Source organism: Phyllostomus hastatus, unplaced genomic scaffold (assembly GCF_019186645.2).
Source record: "Phyllostomus hastatus isolate PE091 unplaced genomic scaffold, TTU_PhHast_1.1 phas_scaffold_21, whole genome shotgun sequence".
Taxonomy (NCBI): Eukaryota; Metazoa; Chordata; class Mammalia; order Chiroptera; family Phyllostomidae; genus Phyllostomus; species Phyllostomus hastatus.
The window spans coordinates 2,545,127-2,572,298 of NW_025334017.1; the positions used below are offsets into that span (position 1 = coordinate 2,545,127).

The following is a 27,172-nucleotide window of genomic DNA, read 5'->3' on the forward strand; positions in this document are numbered from 1 at the left end:
AAAACAAAAGAAACCAACAAGTAAGGTAAAAATATTGGTAAACACCAAGTTCTTGAAAATAGGCTACTAGAGAGCAATTTTCATGAAAGCCAAATGAAGAACCACCAATCATTACATGCACAAAAATCACATTTTCTGAAATAACAAAGAAAAAGATGAACATCCTGAAGAGAAACTTATTGCTCTCTCATTTATTGAGAAAGGTATAATGACCTATAAAGTGAATAATATCAAAAAAAGATAAATTTTGGTTTACAAATTACATATAATATTCATTTTTTAAAAATCCCTATACTGGGAAAGTCAAACTTATCTTAAGTAAAATGTAAGTAAATGATAAATAATTAAAGTATTTTCAAAACAGTTTTCTATATTGTTTTAAATAGTCTCTTACCCTTTTAGATGTCTTAAATATAAATTGTTATATTTAACTTATAGTAATAGTAATAGTCTAATGGCTGTGTAGTTCTTGTTTTAGTGGACACTAGTATGTTTGGAAACAATCATTTTAAGAAAGACATATATTCACAATGCATGCAAATACATAACAAGAAATAGTTAATATCTCTTCCATTATTTTTCATTATCTTCTCAATCAATAAAATGGAATGATACAGTTTCTGTGCCACAAATACAATTAGCAACACAGAGAGATCAAAGTAATCTTGCTTACCATGCCAAACTGCTGCATGTCCATCCCACAGAGTTGCTACCGTCTTCCTTGCACCATCCCATAAATTATGAGAATAGGCTTTTTTTAATACATTCTTCCTCTTATAAATGTGTAAAAAAATAATAGTAAGGTAGAGGAGAAAAATAGTAAAGTAAGGAAGTATTAAAAGTATTAGTGGTGTAAAAACCCATAATAGATAGTTTGCAAAATTCAAATAGTCCTCCAATTGCTCCACTCCAAACCATTCTTCAAATATGTGAATCAGACAACTCATATAGGGCATAGAATCCTGTCCTGTAGCACAGGTTTGATTTTTGTCTATCATTTTTCTTTAGGTGAAAATGACAAATTCAGTCTCTTTCTTCATTGTCATGACAAGTCTTTAATTTTGCCACTAGAAGGGAAAAATAATCCATTGTTATTCTTTTAACAGCTAAGAAGTTAAATGTTTTAGTTTACATAAGTATTATCTAGAATCACTAATACCAAAAATGAGTAAATTGTTAATGGTTAACTTTGTTGCAGATTTAGATGTAAAAATTATAAGGTTTCATTTGTCCACTTATGAAGTGTATTGGGTTTAGCTTTGAAAATAACTCACAACTTATAATTGGGAGAGGAAAATAAGCTTGAAGAGTAAAATTTCAGATTGATTTTAATAATTTGACTTTTATCTTAAGCAGATCATACTTAATGCTAGTATTTTATACCACATTATGTTGAGATAACTCTGTTATCTCAAAAGAGATAACAAAAGATAACATCGATATCTAATTCAATAAAGGTATCCCAAATCTTTAGGAAATGAGGACATACATTTTTGGATATTATCTTTTACAAGCAGGTCTACAGAAAAGTTCTTTTAAAAGCAGGTTTACAGAAAAGTTCTTTATTATTTTGTCATATGTAATAATAAAAATTTATCAGTATCATTTTTATCTTATAGTCACTAAAACTTCTCTTAAATATTAAGTGACTTAAAATACAGACATACAATTATTTTATGTAACTCTCTAATACAGTCACTTAACTTACCAGAAATTATGGTAGATAAATATCTTGTCCCAAGCATCTACATATGTAATCTAAAAAACACAGTATACAAATAAAAGAAAAATATTTTTAAAAAGATAATCATTAATACCTAGAGTTAGAATTTCCATAAAATAGCAAGAGGCATGCACAAATGTGTGACAAATATGAATATAGCCTATATTAGTGTATCACAATTAAAAATTATACTTTACCAATGTTTAGTGAGGACACATCTATACATTGTTCTACTATTTAAAGTCCCAGCTGAGGCTTTTTTTTTTTTTTAATTCAGAGCTATGAAAAACTTTGCTTCTTTGGACAAAAAGTATGAAGTTCAGATGTGTAAGTGACTATGTCTCTTTTTAGTAACTTTGTCAGATAATAAGCTGATCATCAAACATGATATTTGATGATACATTTATACTGGCCCTTACCATCATGATCTCCTATATAAGACTGCCTTCTATTCTTAGAGATATTTTATCATTATTCCATATAATATAATCATAATGAAAATGATCTCAAATCCTTTGCAGATGAACAGGAAATAAATAAAAGAAAGAGATGGAGGAGACAGAAAGAAATATAAAAGCAATTATATGTTGTCTTTATGCCAAGATTATCTTGCTAATTGTCTTATTAGCAGGGCATGCACTTTGACTTATTCTTCCCAAGATGAAAAACTTAGTCTAATTTCCTTGTAAGCATTTATTTGTGAGAAAATCTGGGCCTATTATGGTAATAGAAGTAAACACAGCATATGTTAAGACTGGCCTTTATTTACATCACATTTTAATCAAACCATCTAAAGAGTCAAATCACTATAATTTACCAGTGTTTGATCATTTAGAATCCAACATAGAAAAACTTAATATTTTTTAAACTTAAAGCTTTCCCTACTAGGATGGCTATAATAAAAAAAAATGGAGAATAACAAGTGTTGATGATGATGTGAAGAAATTAGAAGCTTTACGCATTGCTGGTGGGAATGTAAAATGGTACAGCTACTGTGGAAATCTGTTTGGCACCTCCTCAAAAATTTGAGTTATCATAGAGTTACCATATGACCCAGCAATTCTATTACTTGGTTTATATCCAAGAAGACTGAAAACACACTCACACAAAAATCTGTACACAAATGTTGACAGGAACATTATTCATAACAGCTAAAAAGTAGAAACAAAGCAAGTGTCCACCAACTGATGAATGAATAAACAAAATGTGCTACACCACATAACAGAGTATTATTCAGCCATAAAAAGGAATGAAGTACTGGTTCGTGCTACAGTATACATGAACCTTTGTAATATCACACTAAGTAAAAAAAAAGAAAAGTCAAATACTAAAGGCCACATTTTATATATTTCTATTCATATGAAATACCCAGAATAGGTTAATCCACAGAGACAAAAAGATTAGTAGTTGCCAGGCACTGGGTAAGGGAGCAATGAGAAGTGACTGCTAATAGAAACAGAGGTGTCTTTTGGGAGATAATGACAATGTTCCAAATCAGATAGTAGTGATGGTCTTACTACCTTGTGAATATGAAACCACTGAGCTGTACATTTTTAACGTTATGGTAAATTACACCTAAACAGAAAAAGAACTTTTAATTATTGTTAATATATCAAAATTTATGATAGCCTCTCAAATATGTTAAAAGGAGATTTTCCTAGACTTAAAAACCAATTGTTTTGATGATGTGACCCTTACTGCTTAACATAATTGTCCCCAACAATCTAGTTTCACGTACGATTTTTAATAGGATTGTAAAATCTTGTGACTTTAAAAACTCCCCAGCCCAAATTGGTAATAGAATTACACCTCTTATCCTCAATCACATTCTGATTTATTATACATACTTAATACACATAGTAAAGGAGAGAGGGACAGTACACAGACAGATTCCCATTGAGAGTTTACAGGGAAACTTGCATGAGATCTAGCAGTCCCTTAAGAGTGCCCCAGGGCAGCACGCATGAACCTCCTCCACGAATGGTCATCCTTGATTTTGATTTAAACCCTTTCAGTATAGAAAACTTAAAAGATGTTCCATTCCAACTTCAAAACCATCCATCATAGTACTAAAAAATCTTCCTTACACTTTCCTGGAATAACTTTTCCATACTAGACCTAGTTCTGTACTGTAGGATCTCTTCCACTAGACAACCTCTCATTTTTCAGAACAGCTATCATGAGCTGTGAAATCCTTTTCTAGTCAGAATCCTAATCCTTTCAACCATATCTCAGATAACCTTTCACCACTCAGGTCATTTCCTGTGATTGATGCATTAACTGATATTGAGAAGAACATGGACAGTAACCCACCCATCCAGAGAGAAAAATAACACAGCAGGGTAAGAAGACGACAGAGATGTACAGTAGGCAAGGAGGTACAATGAGGGGAGGGAGTTATAGAGGGTAGTCTGGGAAGGCCTATCTAAGTACATTTAAGCAGAGACCTCAGGAAGTGAGGAAGCAAACCCCATGGGTATTTGAAAGAGAATTCCTGACTAAACAAACAGTAAGTACAAAAAGGTGTGGTCTGACAAGCAGCAAGATAGGCTAAGGAAGATAGGGAGGGTAGTCAGAAATCGGCAGAGAGAGGTAGCCTCGTAGGCTAGCTTTTATCTGAGGGAGATAAAGAAGGCATCAGAAGAGTGAGATTGCCTGATGAATTTTAAATGACTGACTGCTGAATATACCGTACAAAGAACAAATGGCAAGTTTACAAAAATCGAGACAAGTGGTAAAAGTGGCTAAGACAGTGTGGCAGAGTGAAGGCCATAAAATAAATCAGTTTCTGGATATATTTTTATTTTATCTGGATAAGATCAGTACCTAGCTAACAAGACTGTTGTGAGATTATATGTAAAAAAAGCTTAGAAGAGTCCCTTCCACTATATAAGCACTAAGTAATATTCTTATCAACAGCAGCAGCTTGCTTGTGAAAAGATGAGTTCCAGAAAGAACAGGTTTCCTTCTGGGGGTTGGGATGAAGATCAGGAATTCAGTTTTGAACATGTTAAGATTCTATTGAATATCCAAGTGAAGACATTAAACAGGCAGTGGATATAAGCAGAGTGAAGCAGGAAGATCAGGACTAGAGAAATGTATCTAGGAATTGGCAACATGTAGACAGTATTGAAAAGCATTAAACTAAGCATCCCTATAGGGATGTAAAATAGAAGAAAATTTTCAGGACTGAACCATGGGGCACTCAATATTTTAGTAGCTGGGAAGACAATGAGGAACCAGGATTCCTCCTTCCAGGAGTGGCACCCTAGATGTCAAAGTAAGAAAGTGTTTCAAGAAGAAAGGAGTATTCAGGTGTTTCAAATGATGCTGAAAAGTCCAGAAATAATTGATTTTTACAACAAAGAGGTACTGGAAAGCCTTGATAAAAAATGTTTTGATACCATGGGGATAAAAATGAGGTGGATTAAGATCAAGGAAAAATGGAAGTAAATTAATTGGGAACATAGCAAATATGGACTCTTCAGAGGAACAATGTTGCAGGAAGGGTATACAGATAAACAGGTGGGTATCTTAGAGGGTAATGTAGATCAAGTTTGTTGTTTTAAGCTAAAAAGAAAATACAGCAATTTTTAGTACCAATGATAATGCATCAATGAGAGAGTGAAAAGTGGATGATGCAGAAAAGAATATAATTGTTGCATCCAATGCTTGACTAAGCCAGAGGGGACAGAATACAGTGCACAAGAAAGGGGATGGCCCAGAAAAGAATTACATAATTGGGTTATTACTTCACTTACTCAATAAATATTTATCAAGGAAGTATTTTGTGCTTGATACTATTCTAAACACTGGGATCTACCAATAAACAAAATAGATGGTCATATGAGAAAACATATCACCTAGTTTATGAGAAAAATAAATCACTGAGAATAGTATGACTCACACATAGTTGTCACCACCTACAAAATGCCTGTTACCTATGGAAAGATCTAAACTGTGTTTATCCAAATCTGTAACAAAAATGTGGACCAACACAGAGTCCTAAAACTTGCCCCTGCAGAGCTATCAGAGGAGTTCAAATAACAACTTTCTGAGTTGATAAAATACTTTGTTCTTGATAATATGACAAAATGGCCAAGTTGACTTGCCCAAAGTTACTAAATTAATTCAGTGTAGGACCAAAAGCTAGAATTAAAACCCAGTTCTTCTACTTCCCACTCTGGCTTTCATTACACTTTCTTTAGTCAATCTATCTCTAACTCTATCTCTATCTCTATCTCTATCTCTCCCCCGCTGTCAGATATGCTGAAAATATTTAGACCGCAATGTCTGTCTACTTCTGCTGTACATGACTCTTTACCACTTTATTTTAATCGAATAAAAACTATAATTGTTAAAAGATGTTTTGGGGGAGATATAATGTTTTAGTTGCAGAAATTCCAGGTTGTTTCCTATCCGGAAAAAAAAAAATCTACAATAAAATACAGTCCTATGCACCACATATAAAGTACCTTAATTTTCCCATCTGGAATTAATGTAACTTGTAAGAAAAAGTTAACAAGCTGAAATATCACCAATGACCAACGTTGATACTGATGAGGAACATTGACTATAATTGACTTTATTTCAAAAACTAATAAATCAAAACAGAGAGGTTTTCATTTGTTTTCTACAAAAACTTAAGGAAATATGTTTATTTTTAAACACTACCAGGGCTTTTACCACCATGAATGGTAGCAGGTCCATTTCTTACTTTTAGTATATGAGCTACATTGAAGATATGCTAAAAATGCCAACGATAAGGAACACTCACTGAAATATAATTTAACTTTCCCTTTTCCTTTTTGCATATTTAACAATGGTTTAACAGTTCAGTACTCAGTTTTAGTACTTAAGGATTGTATTTTAAATAATCAATAAAGCTGAAGTTTACCTAATATTTCAGTTAAGACTCCCAGCAAACCCAATCATTTTATCTTTAAAACAATACCTTTTAGATTTCAATCTTCAAACTTGAATTACCTTTCAAGGTTGTTGTTTTTATTTTTAATTCTAGAGTATCTTCAACTTCTAGCTAAGATCTTCCACTCTGTTTGATAATTACATTTCTACCCTTATTTTCTTAAATATATCCTTACCTCAAAAATATTGCACATCTACGCTGATGTATCTGTATCTGTGCCTTACCCCCCTAAGTCACCAAAATAATAAGCATATCTCTGACATGAAAGTAAGGCACTAGTAAGGATATGGGAATAAACATTTCATGTGAAAATTAGTCTTCTCTTTCCACTCACGAATAAATGCAACCAAAATATTAGTGATGTTCTAAATGTCTGGATTTTACCTCAGTTCCTATATTCTAAAGCAGTAATTTTCAACCTTTTTCATCTCATGACACACATAAACTAATTACTAAAATTCTGTGGCACACCAAAAAATATACTATAGTTTTTGTTGATCTGACAAAAAAAAAATAGGTATAATTTTGACTCATTCACACCAGATGGCTATTGTTATGTTGGTTGTTGTATTTTTTTTATTTGATAATCTAAGGGAAAAGAGGTCAGTGCTCCTGACAAAAGTTGCTTTTAATAACTGCATGTTTTAAAAATTCTTGAGGCACACCGGTTGAAAATCATTGTTCTGAAGAAACACCAATGTCATCTCAGCATTAATAACACAGACCAAGTCCTAAGGGTGCCAACAACCTTCAAGTCCTGACCTGCTTCCTTGAGGGAGCTGCCTGGGCAGTCTCAACCAAGCACCCCACACCAAACACTGACTGCTTTTTACAAACCTGGCAACAGTGTTCCAGTTTTTGACATCCTGATTATGCACACATGCATTTTTTTAAATTAATCAGCACCATGAGAACAGAGACTTTGTTTTACAAGCTGTAAACCCAAGGGACTGAAACAGTGCCCTGCACCCCGTACAAAGTATATACCACTCAAACTACTAATAGCACATATGACAGATCTGGTTTAGTATTTCATTGATGATTTAATTTCAGCAGTCCTTTCAGGAGCCCTAGAAAGCAGGCACTATTTTTAATTATTATTTTGTTGTATTTTTTCCATTACCATTTAGTCCCCTTACACAACCTCCCCCGCTCCCCCGCAATCACCACACTGTTGCCATGTCCATGAGTTCTTTTTTCTTTTTGCACAATCCTTCAATCTCCTACCCTCCCCGCCTCCTTGGCTGTCATCCTGTTCTCTATGAGCCTGTCTCTATTTGGAAGCAGGTACTATTACTCATCCCTCATTTTACAGATAATCACAATGAGGCTCAAAAGGTTAAGTTGCTTGCCCGTGTCACACATTTAGTAAAAGGAGCGTAAACCAGGATTCCAAGTCTGACTTGTCTGAAAGCGAGCACTATTACCATTACCCATGCGGCTCTCAACTACATTCTCCAGACCACCACATAGTTGTATTTAGCTTTTACACACACTAGGGTCGATTCAGATCCCAGAATCAGAGAAGTCACTGGGCAAGCGCAGATGCCTCAAATGACGTTGGAGACACCCCGCCCCACCACTAAGAAATGAAACACGCCGAATTGGGGGTTTTGAGATGCGGGCCGAGGTGAATGGCTTCGTTGTCACCCAAGCAGAACCTCCCCTCCCTGCCATTCCATCCAGAGCCCAAGGCCAAGTCTGGCGGAAAGCCCAACCCGCCCGCGCGCCCCACCCGGGAACTCGAGGCGGCCCGGGGGACCAGACGCGAGGCCTTGGCAGCTCGCCGCCTGGCGGGACTGACGCGCCCCGGGCACCGGGGCAGGGAGAAGCACCGGGACACCACGACTGGGACCGACGTACCTCGGCGAAGGAGGGGAATGGAGGCTCGCCCTCACCCTCCAGCAGTAGAAGCAGTTCTTCTGTGGCTTAGCAGCCAAGGGAAGCAGAGAAATTGAGCGGCCGATTTCCCACTCGCAACCCTGAGAGGAAAAAGCTAGAAAGTGTCTGCAGCCGGGGCGATGTTGAGTGTGACACCGCCCGCCACCTGGTCCCTTCCTGTGGCCTTCCGGAACCACTTCCGGTGGCGGCTTCCTTGCTTTCTTCGAGTCTCCACAGCTGGCCCCATCCTGAGGTGGCCCCGGACTTGTACTTAATTCATCATTCGAAGTGCACGCCGGCAAGGCCTCCTTTCGGTCTCCAGTAGTCCGGTCCGTTTAGCTCCGGGCTGCCTCCTCTGCGGTGGGAAAATGTGCTGCGAGAAGTGGAGCCGCGTGGCCGAAATGTTTCTCTTCATTGAAGACCTGGAGGAGGATAATAAGATCCTTTGCCTGTGCTCCAGGGCGTTTGTGGAGTAAGTAAAAACTTTGCTCATCCTCTCTAGCAGGATCATTTTCCAGAAACGTAGGTGGTGCAGACTACTTGTAATGGATGCATGGAACTACGGCCATAGTGTTTGACCCTTTGGCAAGGTGATGTTTAAGAAAAAGGGAGAAAAATGACCTCAGACTTTACGGAGTGGTGGCCTTTAGCCATTAAGTGAAGGAATAAATCTACTTTGCAGGCTGTTATGAAAAGTGAGAGCTGATATGTTTTTGTATATTTATAAATTGAGGGGACACAAGAATTGGGGGGAGTGCAATATAAAATGAAACCTCGTTAATGGTTGTGACATCACAAGGTGAAATTTTGAAGATGAGTAACTTGTTTTGGTTAATATCTTTTTTAAAACCTTAAAATTTATTAAAGCACAAATGCACATAAATAGAACTTGTGAGGTAGAAGGTTTAACTACTATTACATTCGTTTTTGAGCTGTCTTTTATTTTTGGAAAATATCCGTTTTGGGTAAAAATTGCTGTACCAGTAAGCTACCTAGTGGATGGGGGAAAAAACTGCCTAAAGAATTCGATTTTAGGGATGGCCTTCTTTATATTACATGTGAGAGTTCATGTCTAAAACTGGTATATTTACCATAATCAGCTCACAGGCTTATTGCTAGATTAACTCGTGGAAGTAAATTTTATGTAAGAGACTTTTAATATAGTAGAGTTTTAGTTTAAAGAAATTCTTACTAGTCATCATGTGTTTTTGTGGAGTAATCTGAAAATTAATCTGAAAAGAAATGAAAAATTATGTTAAGTTTAATGTGAAAAGTATTATTTTTGTATTCATATATCACATATTTATTCAAGGAATGCTTTTTGTGCCCCTTTGTATTAAGTACTAGTTGGCACTGGGGTGTAAAACACAGCCCTCCTCTACATGTTTTGAGTATACTTACTGGCAAAGGAGATCAGTATCAAGATAACTATTATACAATTATTTGGTTAAATAAAGTTGTAAGTACTATGGGAGAGAAGTACAGGATGCTATGATAGCAAAAACCTAACCTTTCTCCACAGATCAGAGATTTTTTTTTTTCAGGAAGGAGAATATGAAAAGAGGTCTAAAGGGTGACTGGAAATAAACTGGGTATATTTGAGTGGGAGGAAGCATTCTTGCAAGCAGAACTCTGTGTTAAAGCCTTCAGGGAGCAAGTTCATGAAACTGAAGCAAAATGGCAAAGACAGGAGATAGAGTTGGTGAGGTAGGCAGGATAAAAACATGGGAGTTTATGGAAGACAGGATCAGATTTTCTTTCTTTTTATAAATTTTATTGATTTTGAAACCAGTAAAGTCAGTGCTCATACTGCCTGTCACTACCAGAACCAATAAGTACAGAAAAGGATTGAGTCTTAAAGGGCTCTTCATTCAGATGGCCAGTGATCTGAGAAAACGGTGGGTTATGTACCTTGGAAAACCATCTTAACAGCTCATTTCCAGCTGACCTTTTTAAAAGGAGAAGAAAGGGTAGGTAAGGGATTGGAAAAAAGGTTAATTGGGTAGGAGTTGCAGTCCAGTGGTGATTTTCCTAGTACTTCTGTATCTGTTGATCAGCAATTCTTTAGCTGCATCACTGAAACTATTCCCTCCCTGGAACACAGTGGCTAAGATACCATCTCTATCACTTGCCTTCCTGGGGCACAAAGGTAGAATTCTCAACCTCCTAGTGTCATGGCCATGCATTCCAGTTCCTGGAGCAGCAGCTTTCCGTGTGTATTAATCACTTAAGCCTGTCAGCCAAGGCTAAAATCTTTAACTCTCAAGTTTCCCTATCAATTTTAGAGAGGGAGAGGAAGAGGTGGGGGGAGAGAGACAATGACCTGCCATTCTACCCCATTGATGCATTCATTGGTTGATTCCGTACCCTGCCCGGGGATCGAGGATCGGGGATCGAGGATCGGGGATCGAGGATCGAGGATCGAACCTGCACCTTTGGCATATAAGGACAATGTTCCAACCAACCGAGCTACAGCAGCAACCTGGGGGATAATTGAGAGGAGGAGACCCACTTAACCATTTTCCAGGCAACAGATTCTGGTGGTAGCAGTGGAAAAGGAGAAAGGAGGAAATATAGGGGAGAAACTGTTGAGTTTAAGGAATTAGGTTGGATGTGAGGGAATGAAGGAAAGATAAAGGATGGTTAAGAGGAGAATAATTCAAAGGTAACTCAGAGGAGAATAATTCAAGGGTAACTCCCTGGTTTCTGGCTTATATTTTTTTAAGATTTTTTTAAAGATTTTATTTATTTATTTTCAAAGAGGGAAGGGAGGGAGAAAGAGAGAGAGAGAAACATCAATATGTGGTTGCTGGGGGCCATGGCCTGCAACCCAGGCATGTGCCCTGACTGGAAATCGAACCTGCGATGCTTTGGTTTGCAGCCCGAGCTCAATCCACTGAGCTATGCCAGCCAGGGCTTGGTTTCTGGCTTATATTGATGCCTTTCACTGTGATAGGGATCACTGGAGAGACATGAGTTTTTATTTTGGGACAGCAATGAGAAGATAATCAATTTTGTAGTTTTGATTTTCAAGTACTTATGAGATAGGCAAGGGCAGATATTGTAGGTTGTTAGATACATTGGTTTGAAGCTCTGCTGATGCCTAGGCTCATCTTAAAAACTTGAGCCATTCTAGTATAGATAATTGAAGCCATTGATTTAGTACTGGGCTGCAGGAGAGTTGAAACCAGAAAAATTGACATTCGTGTTGCCTCTAACTACCAGAACCTATAAGTAGAGACAAGGATTGAATCTTTATGGGCACTTTAATCAGATAGCTAGTGATCTGAAAAGACAGCAGGTTATCCACCCTCAAAAATCATCTTAACATCTCATTTCAAGCCGACCTTATAAGGAGAAGAAGAAAGGGTAGGTAAGGGATTTGGAAAAAGGTTAATAGGTAAGACCTGTAGTCCAGTGGTGATTTTCCTAGTACTTCTTTTTCTGTTGATCAACAATTCTTTAATTGTGGGCCTCCCTGGAACAGAATGGCTCAGAAAGCATCTTGATTGCTTGTGGACCTCCTGGGGGCCTGTAGGTCACATGTTCCACTTCCTAGAACAACAGCCTTCCACATGCAATAATCACACAAGCCTGTCAACTATAATAACTAAAGCTAAAATCTTTAATTCTTGAGTTCCCCTATCAGAGTGGGGTCTATTCTTGAGGAATTCCAATCTCTTTTTTTTTTTTAAGATTAAGAGATGTATTAAGTGAAAAAGATGTAGAAGACAAACTCAAGTATACTGTCACCAAACCTTTGAAGGAAGGAGTACATTGGAAAGCTGCTACAACATCAAGCAAAACGAGGCCTGAAATATATCCACTAGAAATGACAATATTTTTTTAAACCTACCAAATTGATTACTTATTGTTTTTTACACTTCACACTTTTCCCCCTACTTAAGCATTCCAGCAACCTCTCTGAGGTAAAGTTATCCTTACTTTATTAAATAGAAAAATGAGTTTCAGTAATGGCCTAAAGAAAATAATTACATAGCCAGGTAAGTGGAGGTTTGTGTGACTTAACACCCTTGCTACTATCCCAGTAATTAGTCTAAAACACATGATTTTATTGAATCTTTCTGACTGAGGTATTTAAGTGGTCTAAAGTCACTAGAACACTGGTGACTTGTTAAAATACTTTAACATAATGCATTTTAGTTGAGATAGAGAACTATTCTGAAAACTGAAGAGCCTGTATTTACCTCCAATCATGTCAATGTCATACTCTCTGATGGTCTGTGTTTTCTTATGTACAGAACAACAAAATCATTTGATATGCTTAGGACTTATTTTTCCCTTTTTGACTTGAAACTAACCCACAGTCACTTTGCAGTAGAGAAGTTGCTACTTGTACTTCAGAAATTTCCAAGAATCATTTACTCAGCATGCGTTTTAGCTACCTGTGTGTCAGGTACTCTGGTAAAAGGATGACTTAGGCATGGTAGTGATGATTGTTGTAGTCAAAGGTGTAATAATGCTTAATCAGGACTATTAAGGGAGCAGTATTAGTGGGGTCACTACAATGCAGGTCTGCTCTCCAATTTTATTAGTCAATGGTTAAGATTTCTTTAGTTTTTACAGTGTGCCAGGTCCAGATACTCACTGAGAATCATTTTGCTCTGTGGCATGTGTTACACTGATGAAACTTAAAAACTACTTTATAGAGAACACTTAGGAAGTATGACAGGAAATTCTTCAAATACCAAGCCTCAGAAATACATCTTTCCCAGGGATGAATGCTCTTGGATATTATTGAAAGTTGCCCTAAGTTGGAAACAGTTTTCATAAAAATTTAAGAGTTAACATCTCCTCTATTGATGCTAGTCTTTTTTTTAATTTGTTTTTAGAGTGAGAGAAAGAAAAAAATCTATTTATTGGTCCATTTATTTATGCATTCATTGGATAATTCTTGTATATTCCCTAACTGGGAATTGAACCTGCAACCTTGATGTATAGGGATGATGCTTTAGCCAGCTGAGCTACCTGGGCAGGGTCTTGTTGCTAATATTTATGCCTCAGATTATCAGTACACTTAGGATATACTAGTAATAACTTTGGACACCTTTTTCACCTCTGACCCATGAAGATGTGTTTTTTGGCCTCTTCCTCTGGACCTGGCCTGACCTGATAGGCTTGCCCATTCTCCAGAAAGTGTGCAATCTGGCACTGTGGGCAGGGCCAAGGAGTTCACCAGAAAAGACTACCTGGCTGTGGGATGTACAGGCCAAAAAAGAAGAGTCAGCTTGCATATGGTACCAATTTTTTAGCCTATAGCCTTTTGGAGTCTTGATGCTCTCTTCATGAAGCCTCCTTTTCAAAAAGAAAAACAAAGGGATGAATATAAAGTTATAAAATATAAAAAGTTTAGAAAAATTCTCATGCTGTACCTGTAGAAACTTTTGACTGTATCTCAATTAAAGCAATGTTAAAACACAGTTATTTATTATATAAATCACCAATTACATTGAATTTAGTATTTTTGAACTAAAACATGCATTCTTTTCATTACAGTTAATTTCATACATCTTAAAACCTTAAAAGTAAAACTGTACTTCACTTTTAGAAACTACATTTTAAATTCAAAATAAGAGAAAAGAATGGCTTTTTTCATTTAGATCATTTTATGCTCAGATTAATTATCATTGTTTAGAACAAAAAGAACTTGGAGATAAGATCTTGAATTGTTTGCCAGTAGTCATTGAGAAGTACTTGGGAGTGGGAGACATGCTGGAAGTTCAAACTTGTAAGTGTAACCTTGACTCTTAAGGTAGGGAAAAGATCTGTTTTAAAATCTAAAAACACAGATTTGGTTGTTGACAAAATCCTAAAATATATTATTAAACTGAAAGATCAGTACCATGTAGCAGAACTAAATAAGATATTTTGTAGGTCTCCCCTCAAAGACAGGAAATAGAATTAACTCTTGTTTTCTGAGGACACTATATTAACATACTGTCTTATATACTTTATTATTGAAGTAATCATTCTGTTTCATCTACATATTCAATTTCTATACATTGTTTATATGAAAAAGACATCATTAGTGTTATCGGGCTCTAAAAATAATCATTACAGTGACTGTAATAACATGAAAAAAATCCTTGTTAACATATTAAATAATACAAAAAACCTACCCTGGTAGGGTTTTGTGGGGTTTCTTTTGGGGGGGGCGGTTGTTTTGTTGTTTTTGTTTTTGTTTTTGTTTTTTGTTTTTTTGTTTTTTTGTTTTTTCAAAAAACTCCCACATCCCTCTCACCCAGATTCACCAACTGTTCAGTTCATTTGCTCCATCTCTCCTTCTCCATATCAAATATACACATGCACACACACCATCATTAGGGCTGACAAGCTGCAGACATGATTCTTCATTAGTACTAAACACTTTATTGTGTGTTTCCCCCAAACAAGTATATTCTCCTGCATAACTGCTGTAGTTGATTGAAATTCGAATTTCCCAACTTTTCTATCTGTTTCTCTTTCCTTTGCGATCCAGGGTTCTACATAGGGACCTGTTATATTTACTTATGTCTTGTCATTCTCCTCCAATCTGGAAAAATTCCTCACTTGTTTTCCTCCCCATCATGTCTTCGTCAGTTTAAACAGTTCAGGCCTTGCCTTCTGTAGAATGACCTTACTCTACCTGGGTCTGTCTGACATGTCAACAGGAACAGAGCCAGGCCAATGCTTTCTTGTCAAGAATGCCCTAGAAATTATCGCGTGCTGTGCTCAGCTTCACTTCATGAGGCACTTTCTGTGGACCCATCCCGCCACTGGTGATGTTGACCTTCATTTTGTCATCATGTTGTTGTCTCCCAGGTTTTTCCACTGAGAGTCACAATGATGGCTCTCTCTCTATGAATTAGGATCAATATTTTGTAAGAAGGTATTCCGGTGTTATATCAGTGCCCTATTTCCTACCTGAATCCACTGCCTCTAAATGTTGCCAAAGAGTGATTCTTTGTCTCTATCATTCCTTCTACGTTTATTAGTTAGCATTCTATATGGAGCACTTTCCCCCTCTCCTCATGTATTTGTTTACTCTTTTATTTATATTAACATGCACTCTGGTTTATTAGTGTTATAGGTTATATTCTGTTACTATTATTATTGTCTCAGATTTGGCTGGTGGGGGCCCCTTGAGATGGTTCCTATATTCTTTGATGTATCCCTGGAATTATTTGAGCTCCTCCTAACCTTCTGGCACAATAAGATGACCGAGGTATATCCTTTACAGTCCATGCTCCGGTTTAGGATTGCCATTTTCCAAGGTACCCAGGTTCCTTTTAGTGGAGAATAGTATTTAGAAACCAACACCCAGTTGCTCATTGTGCTCGTTAATCCTGGGTTTTTGTTGCTTACAAGCCCTCTCAGCAGACAGTTAGTCAGTACATATAGTAAGTCCTCACTTAACGTTGATAGGTTCAACATAAGCAAATGAAGTATAGTGAAACCAATTTTCCCTTAGGTTAATTAATATAAACAAAATTTAAGTTCCTGTGGCATTGCATCAACATTATAATAAAATGAATGAAATGACTTTGAATGTTATTGGAAGACCTAATGTATATATACATACATCACAAATGTGTGTGTAGGAGAATCTTGGCTATCATTATCTTCAACATGTTACTTATTCCTCAGTGTAACCAGTCTTGCAACCATCTTGGCCCTTTCCTCCACTGGACACCTTGGTGCACCCTGTCGTTGGGTGCTGGCAAGAGCACCATTAATGTCCACTTTGTGGCTAAAGCTCCACCCACCCCATCAGTGTCCATGTTCTTGGGGACTGGCCAATGGGCATGCAGCATGCTACCCAAGCACATTTGCACCTCGTTCCCTCCCCTCTTTTTTTTTTTTTAAGATTTCATTTATTTATTTTTAGAGAGGGGAAGGGAGGAAGATAGGGAGAGGAACATCAGTGTGTGGTTGCCTCTTAACTGTGCCCCACTGGGGACCTGCCCCACAGTGCAGGCATTTGCCCTGACTTGGAATCATTTGGTGACCCTTTGGTTCGCAGGCCAATGCCCAATCCACTGAGCCACACCAGCCAGGACTCCCTCCCCTCTTTTCATTCTCCCACTATGAGTCACTGCCTGTTTCATGTTTTATAAAGTTATTAAAAAATAAACAGGGTATGAAATGTATGAAGTACACACAAATTTCATTTTGTTGAATTTACTGTAGCTCCATTGAAAAGTAGTATCAGCCTTGCAGATGGCCTTATTATATGGCAGGTATGATGGACTTTATTACAGCAGAATTTACTGCTAAAATGATAATAGCAGAATTCCTCCTCTTCCGCTTTTTAAAGTATTCTGTTAGGTTTATTTTGTTTACAGAATTTCCAGTCTTAGTAGATAAAGAAAAAATTAGAAGTAGGTATCTAAAGAAAAGTTTAACCATTCATTGTTTCAAAAGTCAATGAGACTGGATTGTTTTCTTCAGACTTATGTTTCAGTTTGACAAAATATATAAATAAGAACTTCATTTTATATTAGTCTCCAAAACAATGTTTACTTGTACCATGAATATCTTGTCTGCTATGAAGTCAATAATTTGGCCTATTTTCATATGGCCTACGGTTTGCATGTGGATTTCATATATGTGTCAGATAAATTTTTCCACTTTTGTGCTTCCCTTGTACAGCAAATTTGGAGAGCATTTTATTGTTTTAGTGTAGCATAAGGGGGACTGGATTCTTCCCCCAATGTCCAGAATACCACTTAATTTTAATAATTAGTAGTTATAATTACCCATGCTTGCCATGAGGTGTATACTAAATGTTTTACTGTCAATCCTTAAAGCAACCCCTGAGATATGTGTTACTACTCTTGTGTTACAAATGAGGAAAAATGTATTAACAGGTTGCTTTTCTGTTCCTTAACCTTATTATTAATTTATGCTGCCTTGAACTCTTCTCCTCTAAATTTATCATTTAATTTTTTCTAATATTGACTGTTTAATTTGCTTCACAGGGATCGAAAATTATGCAATTTGGGATTAAAAGGTTACTATGTTAAAGGCAATGGCAACAATGCAGGTAATACAGTATAAAGCTATATAACCCCCTTTTTTTTTTTGCTAAAATTAACCATAATATTGTATTATAACTTGTTATATTACTCTGTTAACTTTTAGCATAATATATAGTGGCAAAAAAAATTCTGTAATAATAGACAGTCCTTCTTATCTATTATAACATGGTTCTAGAATTCTTATCAAAGCAGAACTTTTTTTTCCTATAGCAAGTTCCTATGTGGACTTGAAGTAGTAGCCTCCCTTATCTTGTATAGCATTCCTTCCTGAGTGGTCACCATTAGATAAAAGCAACCTGAAAATTGAGGCTTTGAAAAAGTAGAGAATGTATAGTTTCTTCTGCAAAATTTTATCGGGCATTAAAAGGTATCCAGAGCCACATTAAAATAATTTCAAGAGTTTATTTGAGCATACAATGATTCAGATTGGGCGGTACCAAGCCAAAGATGGTTAGGATCACTCTACAGACAGGAGCTGGAAAGGGTATTTTTGTAGAGAAGCTTTAGAAGCAAAACAAACAAATTATTTGATTGGCCATATATTAAGCTGTAGTCTTAATTGGGAAAGCTTAGTTGGCTGTGATTGGTTGTTCTTACATTTCATTTTCTTACATTCAAGTGCATTGACTCTGGCTTAGGTTTTGATTTTTGGGGGTTGGCTTCTAAGGCATTAGAGCCATCTCATCTAAGGGCCCCCTTGTTTAATTACTTTAACAACTGTATAAATAAATGATTAAGGGTAAATTCCAAGTGAACATCATAGTCTTCTTGCCTGAAGTAAAAGGACCACAATCTGGGTTAACTTTCCCAAATAACAAATAGTATTTTTTCAGTACTTTGACCTTTGCCCAGCTACCTGAAAACTATCTTGGTCTCTCTCACACTTCCCTGTCCTTTCCACACGAGTCCTGCACGTTTCTTTGCACACAGGGAAAACTGCAGCATAAGCTCTGGGCTCAAACCAGCACAAGTAGCATGTCATACTACCCTTGAAAATCCTTTAACTTTCATAATGGTTAAACAAATCACTGTTTCTTTAGTTGCATACTGGATTAAATGGTTTGTTTCTCAGTGTTATTTAGTACAAATAAAATTTATTTCAGTACTAGACTACAACAAACTCCAAAGTATGTATACCATGTAAGGAACATAAAACTTAATTGTTTCATTTTTCCTATCTTGCTCTCTCCTGAGCTTTCATAAGTTCATTGAATGAAGTGGTGAATGGAATCCCCTTCATTATTTAGATAGATATCTTTGTTCCTTTTTTCTTACAGTAGAATTGGCACATATAAGATTTCTCTTTCTTTGTTCAGTGTCAGTTTTTCTTCTGTGTTAAGACTCACTGTTCTGTTGCCTAAAATCATTTATCTGGAGGGCAGCCCAGTCCTAAGTGAGTATGCTGATACATAAAGTGATTTTTATCTCTCATTTAAACAGTTAATAGAGCATTTGAATGACATCTGTCCAATTAGTGGTCTGATCCACTTAGATAAACATATTAGGATAAAGTAAAACTTGTTTTGTTATAATAAAACAGATTTTCTATAAGAACTAGAATTCGGGCACTTGAAAGGATCTTCCAATTTAGTGGATTTCAGACATTTAATAGCAGAGCCCTTTTATTAAACCAACTCTCCCTTAGAGTTCCAGGGGATAACTCTAGTTGTCATTGAAATACCTGGGAGGGGCTAGAAGTCATGCTCTCACCTCTCTCTCTCTTTTTTTTAAGATTTATTTATTTCTTTTTAGAGAGGGAAGGGAGGGAGGGAGAGAGAGAGATCAATGTGCGGTTGCTGGGGGCCATGGCCTGCAACCCAGGCATGTGCCCTGGCTGGGAATCCAACCTGCGATGCTTTGGTTCATAGCCCGAGCTCAATCCACTGAGCTACACCAGCTAGGGCTCACCTCTCTTATTAACTGCTTCTAAAATAACTCCACAAGTCATGTAAAATTCACCGATCTAGAAATATTGCAGATAAGGAATGTTAAAATGTAAACATTTGCCTTATGGTTACTGTATTCTGTTCCTTCTTACATGCTCCGTACTTTTTGCACAATGCACAGCACAGAGGAGATAGTCAGTCTGTGTAAGTCGAATTGGCAGCTGGATGGGTAATGGCAGGTAGAGCCAGACTACAAATTGTCTCTTGATTCTTAGTTAGCCATTTTTTTACTAATCCAGATTACCATAAATTCCCTTTTTCTTCCATCCTTAAAAACTGTAACATTTGTTCACCTTTACTTGGGCCAAGTCATGTAATAACTCTGGGTCTCAAGTTTTTCTTCATTAAAATGATGATAAAACCTGCATCTAATTTTTTTCTCAAACTAAGCTAACAAATGCTATCTGTAGGAGACCAAGCTACAGAAGAGGAAGAAGGTGATAATTCCCACAGTACTAAAGAATCATGTGATAGCAAAAGAATAGGCCTAGATGAAAGTGAACTTGATTCTGAGGCTGAACTCATGAGAAGTATGGGACTGCCACTTCAATTTGGTGGGATGTCTGCACATAAGAATTTTGAAGTAAGTATTAACTTTTATTATTTCTATTTATTAGTTTTCTTTGTAAAATTACATGGGATTTTTTAACCCCAAATCTAATGCATTTATGAATTAGAGCGCTCCAGCTCTTTTCTGATGTACACTTTACTAAATCAACCAAAACTGTAAGTTGTGTTGTGTTCCACATGTGATTTTTTTCTGCTCTTGGAAAATTAGGTAACAAGATTCACTTGTTTGTATAACTGAAAGCCCAGGGTGGTGGAGGAGGATTGAGGGTATTTTGTTTAATTTAATGTCAAAGTACACTTGGGTTCTACTTTCTCTTTTAGTTTATGAAGTGGATTTTATATTCAAGTTATTTATCTTATGTAGGTGTCTATGAATTCTAGGAATAAAGTTAAAAGGAAAAAGAAAAAGCATCAAAAGAAGTACTTAGATGAGATTATTAAAGACTCTTTGGGACAAGACTGTGAAGAAGATGACATTTTGGCTTCAGATGATCCATCCTCAGTTGAACAGTATGAGAACACCAGAACATGTAAACTTCGATCCAAAAAAGATATTGAAACTGAAAATCTTTCTGTTGAAAATACATTGTCTCCAAAACTAGAAATTACAGAGAAATGGAAAAAGTACTGGAATGAATATGGTGGAGGACTATTGTGGCAAAGCTGGCAAGAAAAACATTCAGATCAAACACTATGTTCTGAACCTTGGAACATTCCTGATACTAAGGCAGAATGGGAACAGCACTATAGTCAACTTTATTGGTATTATTTAGAACAATTTCAGTATTGGGAAGCTCAGGGTTGGACTTTTGATGACTCACAAAGTTGTGATACAAATATGTGTGGGTCTAAAACAGAAGTTGACAGTGGGAAAGATGAAAATTGTGTGAAAGCAGACTTACAATTATTTCCATCTTCATCAGTTGGTAATGAAAGCACCAGTTCTAGTGATAAAGATCATAATGAAGTACTTGATGGAATTAGGAACATAAGGCTGAAGTCAGGGAAAGTAGAAGAGAGCCAGTTAGATTCAATTGTAAGTTCTGATGGACATCAGTGGCTAAGTGAAGTTAACAGCAGAAGAGAATGCCCTGCTTCTGGCCAAAGTGAACCTCATGGTACAGGAACCAAGAAAGGCAACTTGTCTGGGAATAGGAGCACAAACCAATCGGCTAAGGGTAAGATTGACCAAGATTTATTCTACTGAGGAACAGTTAACTAAATGAATCTATTTAGCAAGATAACTAACACTAATCCTTTATCGTAAAGTTAAATAATGCCTACTACATTTTGTAGTATAATGAAATTATTTAATCAATCTTATTTTTATATCACAAGTTGTTTATTACCCTTTTATATAAATAAAAAAGAATATTTGCACAGAGTTCTCCAAAGTATCATTCCTCCTCTTGTACTTTGGTGGCAAATAAATTAAAACTTAGAAATTCCTAATTAAATCAGAAATCTAATTGAGAGTGATTTTGGAATGTCCAAGATTCTCTGGAACAAATTAGTTTACAGGAGGCATGTAAGAAAGGTATTGAGAGCACCTTTGACATTAGGCAAATCTGAATGAGAGCCATAGCTGGAATTCAGTTGAAACAAGTGAAGTTTTGCTATAAAGAGAATCTAAACAGGAAATTGTATTCATTTATAACTGGAAGAGTTGATTTCTGTATTCTCATAAAATACCCAAGATAAGAACTTGGTTAACTCCTGCCTAAGTGATTTAAGAAAAATTCATTGTCATGCAGACTGGTGCCACTGCCAAGACTAAAGAAAGCCAGTAAGAAGTGTGTTAAGAAAAGGAAAAGTAGGCCAGATAAGAAGAATGCTCTTGCTTGGGAAAAGGGTACTACCAACTGATGGCACAGGAAAATGAGTGAGGAGGAACTTTTTAGAACTTTCAGGTTTTTCCTGAAGCCCACTAACATGTACGTTATCTTGGCATTCTTGATGTTTGGTACTGGAAAAGTCTGGCTCATAGGGACTTTCTTCCCATCCTTATTCATATATGAAGTGAAAGGTGTTGGCCTTTTACACACATTTAACAATTAGGTTTTCTTTACTCATCTTAGGTTGCTGGACTTCATCTAGTTGAGAGTTTCCCTTAGAGAGTTACCAAAGAGCTCTATCTACTTTTTATTTCTTTTCTCTGTACTCTTACAATAGAGCTTAATTCACTACAATATTCTCAGTCATTTCTCTGTTGTTATTATCAAATTTTTATGTGATTATTTTATGTAAGTCTTTGATATTCTTCAAGTACTTTTCTAATTACTCCCTGTAGCTTATTTTGACAATAAAACCTGAACTATGTATATTGGTCAATGTGTTGGCCCCTATGTTACCGCTTTGTGTTACTCCCTTTTACTATCCTTCCTTCCTACTTTTTCCCTTTGTCAAACCTATTAAACTCACAATTTCTGCCTTCTCTTACCTATTTCCTAAGCTGTGTGTATAGATTGACCGTGTCTATTGCCTGTTCCCTTATGTATGTAATTGCTCATTTCTGTAATTAGCTGTAGTGGGACTGCCATCAGGATCAATTTAAGAATTCTAGATTTTGATTTGTTTTAGATACACCCTTGACATCAAAACACAAGGTATATATTGCATTTGTCTATAAGTATGTTTTTAACTGTTTGTGGTTGGGTGTTCTTCTGCAGTAGTCTGTCCCCACACATTCAAAGCTTCCCACTGTCTACATTGCAGACACCTCTCCACTTTTAGTCTCACCCACCTACTTTGTTCCAGTCTGAAGAAATAGAGAACAAGGACAGGCATGTACCTCAGTTGGAGCTAAAAGTTAAAAATGCTCTTTTTTAAATGGTGGTATTTCTTTTTGTTACTTCCATTATTACTTTAAAAGCAATATTATAGACCATCAAATATATTAGCTTCTTAATAAAGATAACTTTTTAATCAATGTGATCATGCCAACTTTAGAGTCACTTAGGTTAAAATATCATCAAAATGTATGGAGTTAGACAGTTATCAGGAAAGAGTAGTTTTAGTTCATTTTTTAAGTAAATCATAGAAACTTTTAAACATTAATAGACATAGCTCCAATTTTTTTGTGTTCCGGTTCTGCCTGTAGATCTACACAGAACAGATAAATGTGGTCTGGCAGTTTGTCTTGTGTACACATACTGTTCATTGCAGGAAAGGCACTGAAATACTTTGATTGACTTTGCAAATGGCAGAAGAGTTGTCAAACCAGAGATGAAAATCCACAGTAGTAACTGCCTCTTTAGATTCCCAGGAGTCTTCAGAAGCAAACACAATCAGAGAAAGACCACGTCCCAACAGTATGGATGGAGATGACAGTGAAGAAGATCCACCAGAACATAAGCCAAGCAAACTCAAGAGGAGGCAAGTTGTACATTACCTTTCTCTTTAGAATGTGTTAGCATAAGCACTCTGACCATGAGTGAGGAGTTATAAAGTGCCTGTTACATTATAGCAGTGCTAATCCCGTGAGGAAAAGAAACAAGACCCTGGGTTTTGGCAATGGTCAAATCCCAACTCTTCCTCTTTGATTCTAGCACAATTTCTTATCTATAAAATGGAACTGATGCCTTTTTATGAGATCATTGGGAAGACTGGTACTAGCATATAATATATCTGACACTTAGCAGCTATCAACTAGTACTATATAAGTAGGTATGGTCTATCTTTATCAAAGAAGTTCTAATTTTTTTTTCAGAAGTCTGGGAATAATCACAGGATTTTAATACATGTCAGATACATCAACTCTAATGCTTTCATTGTATTGATAGGAGTACTCAAACAAAACAAAGATGAATTCCTTGCTCAGAGTTATGTAGCAATAATGGCAGCTTTAAAGCTAGAGCCCAGTCCAACTCTTTCAGAGACAGTAGTACTCTTTCTAGTGTGTCATTGATACATGTAATTGAACAAGTAGGGAATAATGTAAGGTAAGATATGGTCAAATGCAAATGCTGTAAATTATAAGAAAAAATGAACATTACAGAAATTGGATGTGAGCTGGACACATTTCATTTCCATGACAGGACAGACAGTGCTTTATTTAACACTTCTTTGTTCCATATAGCTTAAAGAAAAATAGTAAGCAAGCTTCAGAGGCTCAGTATCTTAGCATATAAAATCATGACTCTCCAGTGTTCCTTCTACGTGGTAGACATTGCATGTTAAATCCTCCATTAGTTCTTGTTAGTACCTGAAGGCACACTGTCTGCTTACTTATATTTTACCTAATAGGCCCACCATAAGTGTTTAGTGAGAACAATTTCATTTGCAAGAATAATCTCTTGCCATTTCCATTTACTTGTTACTTTTCCCCAGATAATAGGGAATATTAGAATTATCCCCAATAGATGGAGGATCCTGGGTTACTTAATATCATTTGTATCATAACCTTATTCTTCTTAACAGTATGTATTTTCTTTTGTAATTTGGGGTGTTAAGTTGCTATTTCTCAAGTGTTTCCTTGTTTATTTTTTCAGAAAAACCTCTAGAAGTATCATTCTAGGAGATTGGTTTGAGGCTGGAGCTTTTAACGGGTGTTTTTTCAAAGGAGATTGGGTAGATCCATATTTCTACAATGTTCAGGAATAAAGATAATTACTTAATAGGATTTAAGATTTGGGTGCTTATTACTGTGTTCTAAACACTGCTTGGTACTTTATCTCATTTGGAAAATCCTGTTCTTCCTGGGTTTGTGGACTATGGCTGATTATTGTGATGGAAAAGCTTGTATAAGTTGACTATATATACTTTTGATATTTACCTGAACATGTGGGTTCTGGAGATAATGTCTTATCACCATTTGTTTATTTGTTTAGCCATGAACTGGACCTCGATGAAGACCCAGATTCAGACTTTGATGACAGTGGTTCCCTTCTAGGATTCAAGCATGGCTCAGGACAAAAGTAATTATACGTAAATGCTGTTATCCTTAAATCTTAACCATTTCAGTTGCCTTAAAGCTCTCTGATATTCAGCCCTGGCTGGTGTGGCTCAGTGGATTGAGCACCAGCCTGTGAACCAAAGGGTCACTGGTTCGATTCCGAGTCAAGGCACATGCCTGGGTTGCAGGCCAGGTCCCCAGTCAGGGGCCTGTGAGAGGCAACTACATATTGATGTTTCTCTCCCTCTCTTTCTCTCTCCCATTCCCTCTGTCTAAAAATAAATAAATAAAGTCTTTTTTAAAAATGCTGTCTGATATTCAGATAGCTAATAATGAGTATGAATTTTATAGCCTTTGAGATATTTTAGTTAAGACATTAACATGTCTGATTAGTAAGAATTATAGAGATAATCACCATACATTTGATATATTCACATATATTTACTCAGTTGTACTTAATAGCAATCCAATGTTGTTATTTCAATTTATAATAAAGCAGCTGCAGCTTACAGGTTTTGACTTAGTCACAATCACATTATTTCCTGGAGAGAATGAGTTCAAGGCCAGCCTTTGAGATTCTAAGCATGGTTCTCTCTTTACCTAGCATCTCATATAACTCTTTGTATTTCTGAAGTGTTTAGTGGACATGCCATGAAAAGTTCAAATCTCCAGTAACCGTTTTTCTATTTTTACTGTAAAAGTCGTGAAACTAAAAACAAAACAGAAGTAACAAGTAAAGAATGTGTATCTTAACTCATTCCCCAGATCCTTCCTAATTTTTCATGTGTGTTTTTATGAGTATGTACATATACACACCTTATTCCCTTTTTATGAAACATAAAAATGGAATCACTATACCTAGTCTATAGCTTGCTTCTTTGCTTCAGCAGTGTACCTTCAACAACCTGCCTTATCAATACATTTACCTAATTCTTTCAATAGGGCCCTGTGCTTAATTGTTTATCCTGTATATACAACTAGGTTGTTTCCTAAGATCTAAGCTTATGTGTTTGAGGTACCCCCAGGACATATATATTGCATATACTATTGTTTCATTTCTTCTTATTTCTGATTAGTACACCATTGTATGAATGGACCATAGTTTGTTCAACCATTATCTATAGAAGGACATTTGGATTATGTGAGGTATTTTGCTATTACAAATAAAGCTGCTATGAACTTTTATGTACAGAAAGTATTGGCATTCTTGGATTAAATGCCCAAGCATTAAATAAGGAAACTGAATAGTTTTTTATCTATGACATGAGTAGTTAAGTTATACTAAAGACGTACCATTTGTGTCAATTTGCATCAGTGATTTAAACCAAGATGTTTGGTCTTTGAGGTTTCTAATGGTTGAAACATATTTTGTTAGTTGTGAAATTTTAATGGGTTCCTACACATTATGAAGTCAGTGAGGAAAGGACATACATAGGTTGATGTAAATTGAATCCAAATTAGTTCAGAAATACATGCCCATAATTATAATACTGTGAATAACTAATAACTAATGAGTATTATATGGTTATTATGTATAGTTATATAGTTATATATGACTAGTATATTATACATTATAATATGTAACTAACAATAATATAACATATATATAACTACTAGTTATATATAAAAACTAATGGTTATCTCTCATATATGGTATTTCAAAGCAGATGTAGTTCATATAATAATTTCAGACTGAAGATCATAAAGATTAGTAACATAAAGAGTTTTCCTGGTATTGCCATGTTTAAATTCCTGGCAGAATTTCTTTTTAACCACATGTAGTTTGATTGAGAAACCATTTGGGTAGCTCTTGCTGATATACACTCACAGAGATTTATTCTCTTGCCTTGGATTTAATTATTTCTCTTCTATTTAGAGCACCAAATTCTACCTAAAAGGGAAGGATAAGATGTACTTTTTACAAAGAAGTTTTGAATATAGCTAGAAGATAACACCTGGCATTTAAAAACCAAATTGTTGAGGAATATATAAGTGCTAAATTATATATTACACTTTGTCTAATAGTCTGATAGTAGGTGTATGCATTTTAGGACTGGAAAATGTAGATGGTTAGATCAAAAGATATTCTTTAATTATGTTAACAGGGGTTTGCTTCTTTGGTGAGTTCACATTGATTTGGGTTAGGAATTTAGTGGCCACTTTTAAGAAAATTCGAACATATCCAGGTAT

At 36.1% G+C, this 27,172-nt stretch overlaps 2 protein-coding genes across 6 annotated transcripts in view; one reads left to right on the top strand and one right to left on the bottom strand.

Annotated features, from left to right (window-relative positions):
• The window catches only part of TMEM68 (transmembrane protein 68), a 48,366-nt gene extending 39,691 nt beyond the window's left edge, over positions 1-8,675 (bottom strand). Inside the window, exons 1-3 of one of the 4 annotated variants that reach the window (XM_045861318.1) lie at positions 8,514-8,675; positions 1,709-1,758; positions 674-1,067 (exon numbers count right to left, since the gene is read on the bottom strand). In XM_045861318.1, coding sequence (XP_045717274.1) covers positions 674-998 — 325 coding nt within the window. In that variant the 5' untranslated portion in view covers positions 999-1,067; positions 1,709-1,758; positions 8,514-8,675. Of the gene's footprint in view, positions 1-673; positions 1,068-1,708; positions 1,759-8,513 lie in introns of those variants that run through there. The other 3 variants (XM_045861317.1, XM_045861319.1, XM_045861320.1) reach the window with 3 other exon arrangements.
• A 55-nt stretch (positions 8,676-8,730) lies between these two features.
• Positions 8,731-27,172, top strand: part of TGS1 (trimethylguanosine synthase 1) — a 47,223-nt gene continuing 28,781 nt past the window's right edge. Inside the window, exons 1-6 of one of the 2 annotated variants that reach the window (XM_045861316.1) lie at positions 8,731-9,003; positions 17,513-17,577; positions 19,929-20,101; positions 20,453-21,266; positions 23,346-23,463; positions 24,918-25,004. In XM_045861316.1, the coding sequence (XP_045717272.1) occupies positions 8,900-9,003; positions 17,513-17,577; positions 19,929-20,101; positions 20,453-21,266; positions 23,346-23,463; positions 24,918-25,004 (1,361 nt within the window). In that variant the 5' untranslated portion in view covers positions 8,731-8,899. The remainder of the gene's footprint in view (positions 9,004-17,512; positions 17,578-19,928; positions 20,102-20,452; positions 21,267-23,345; positions 23,464-24,917; positions 25,005-27,172) is intronic. The other variant, XM_045861315.1, reaches the window with a different exon arrangement.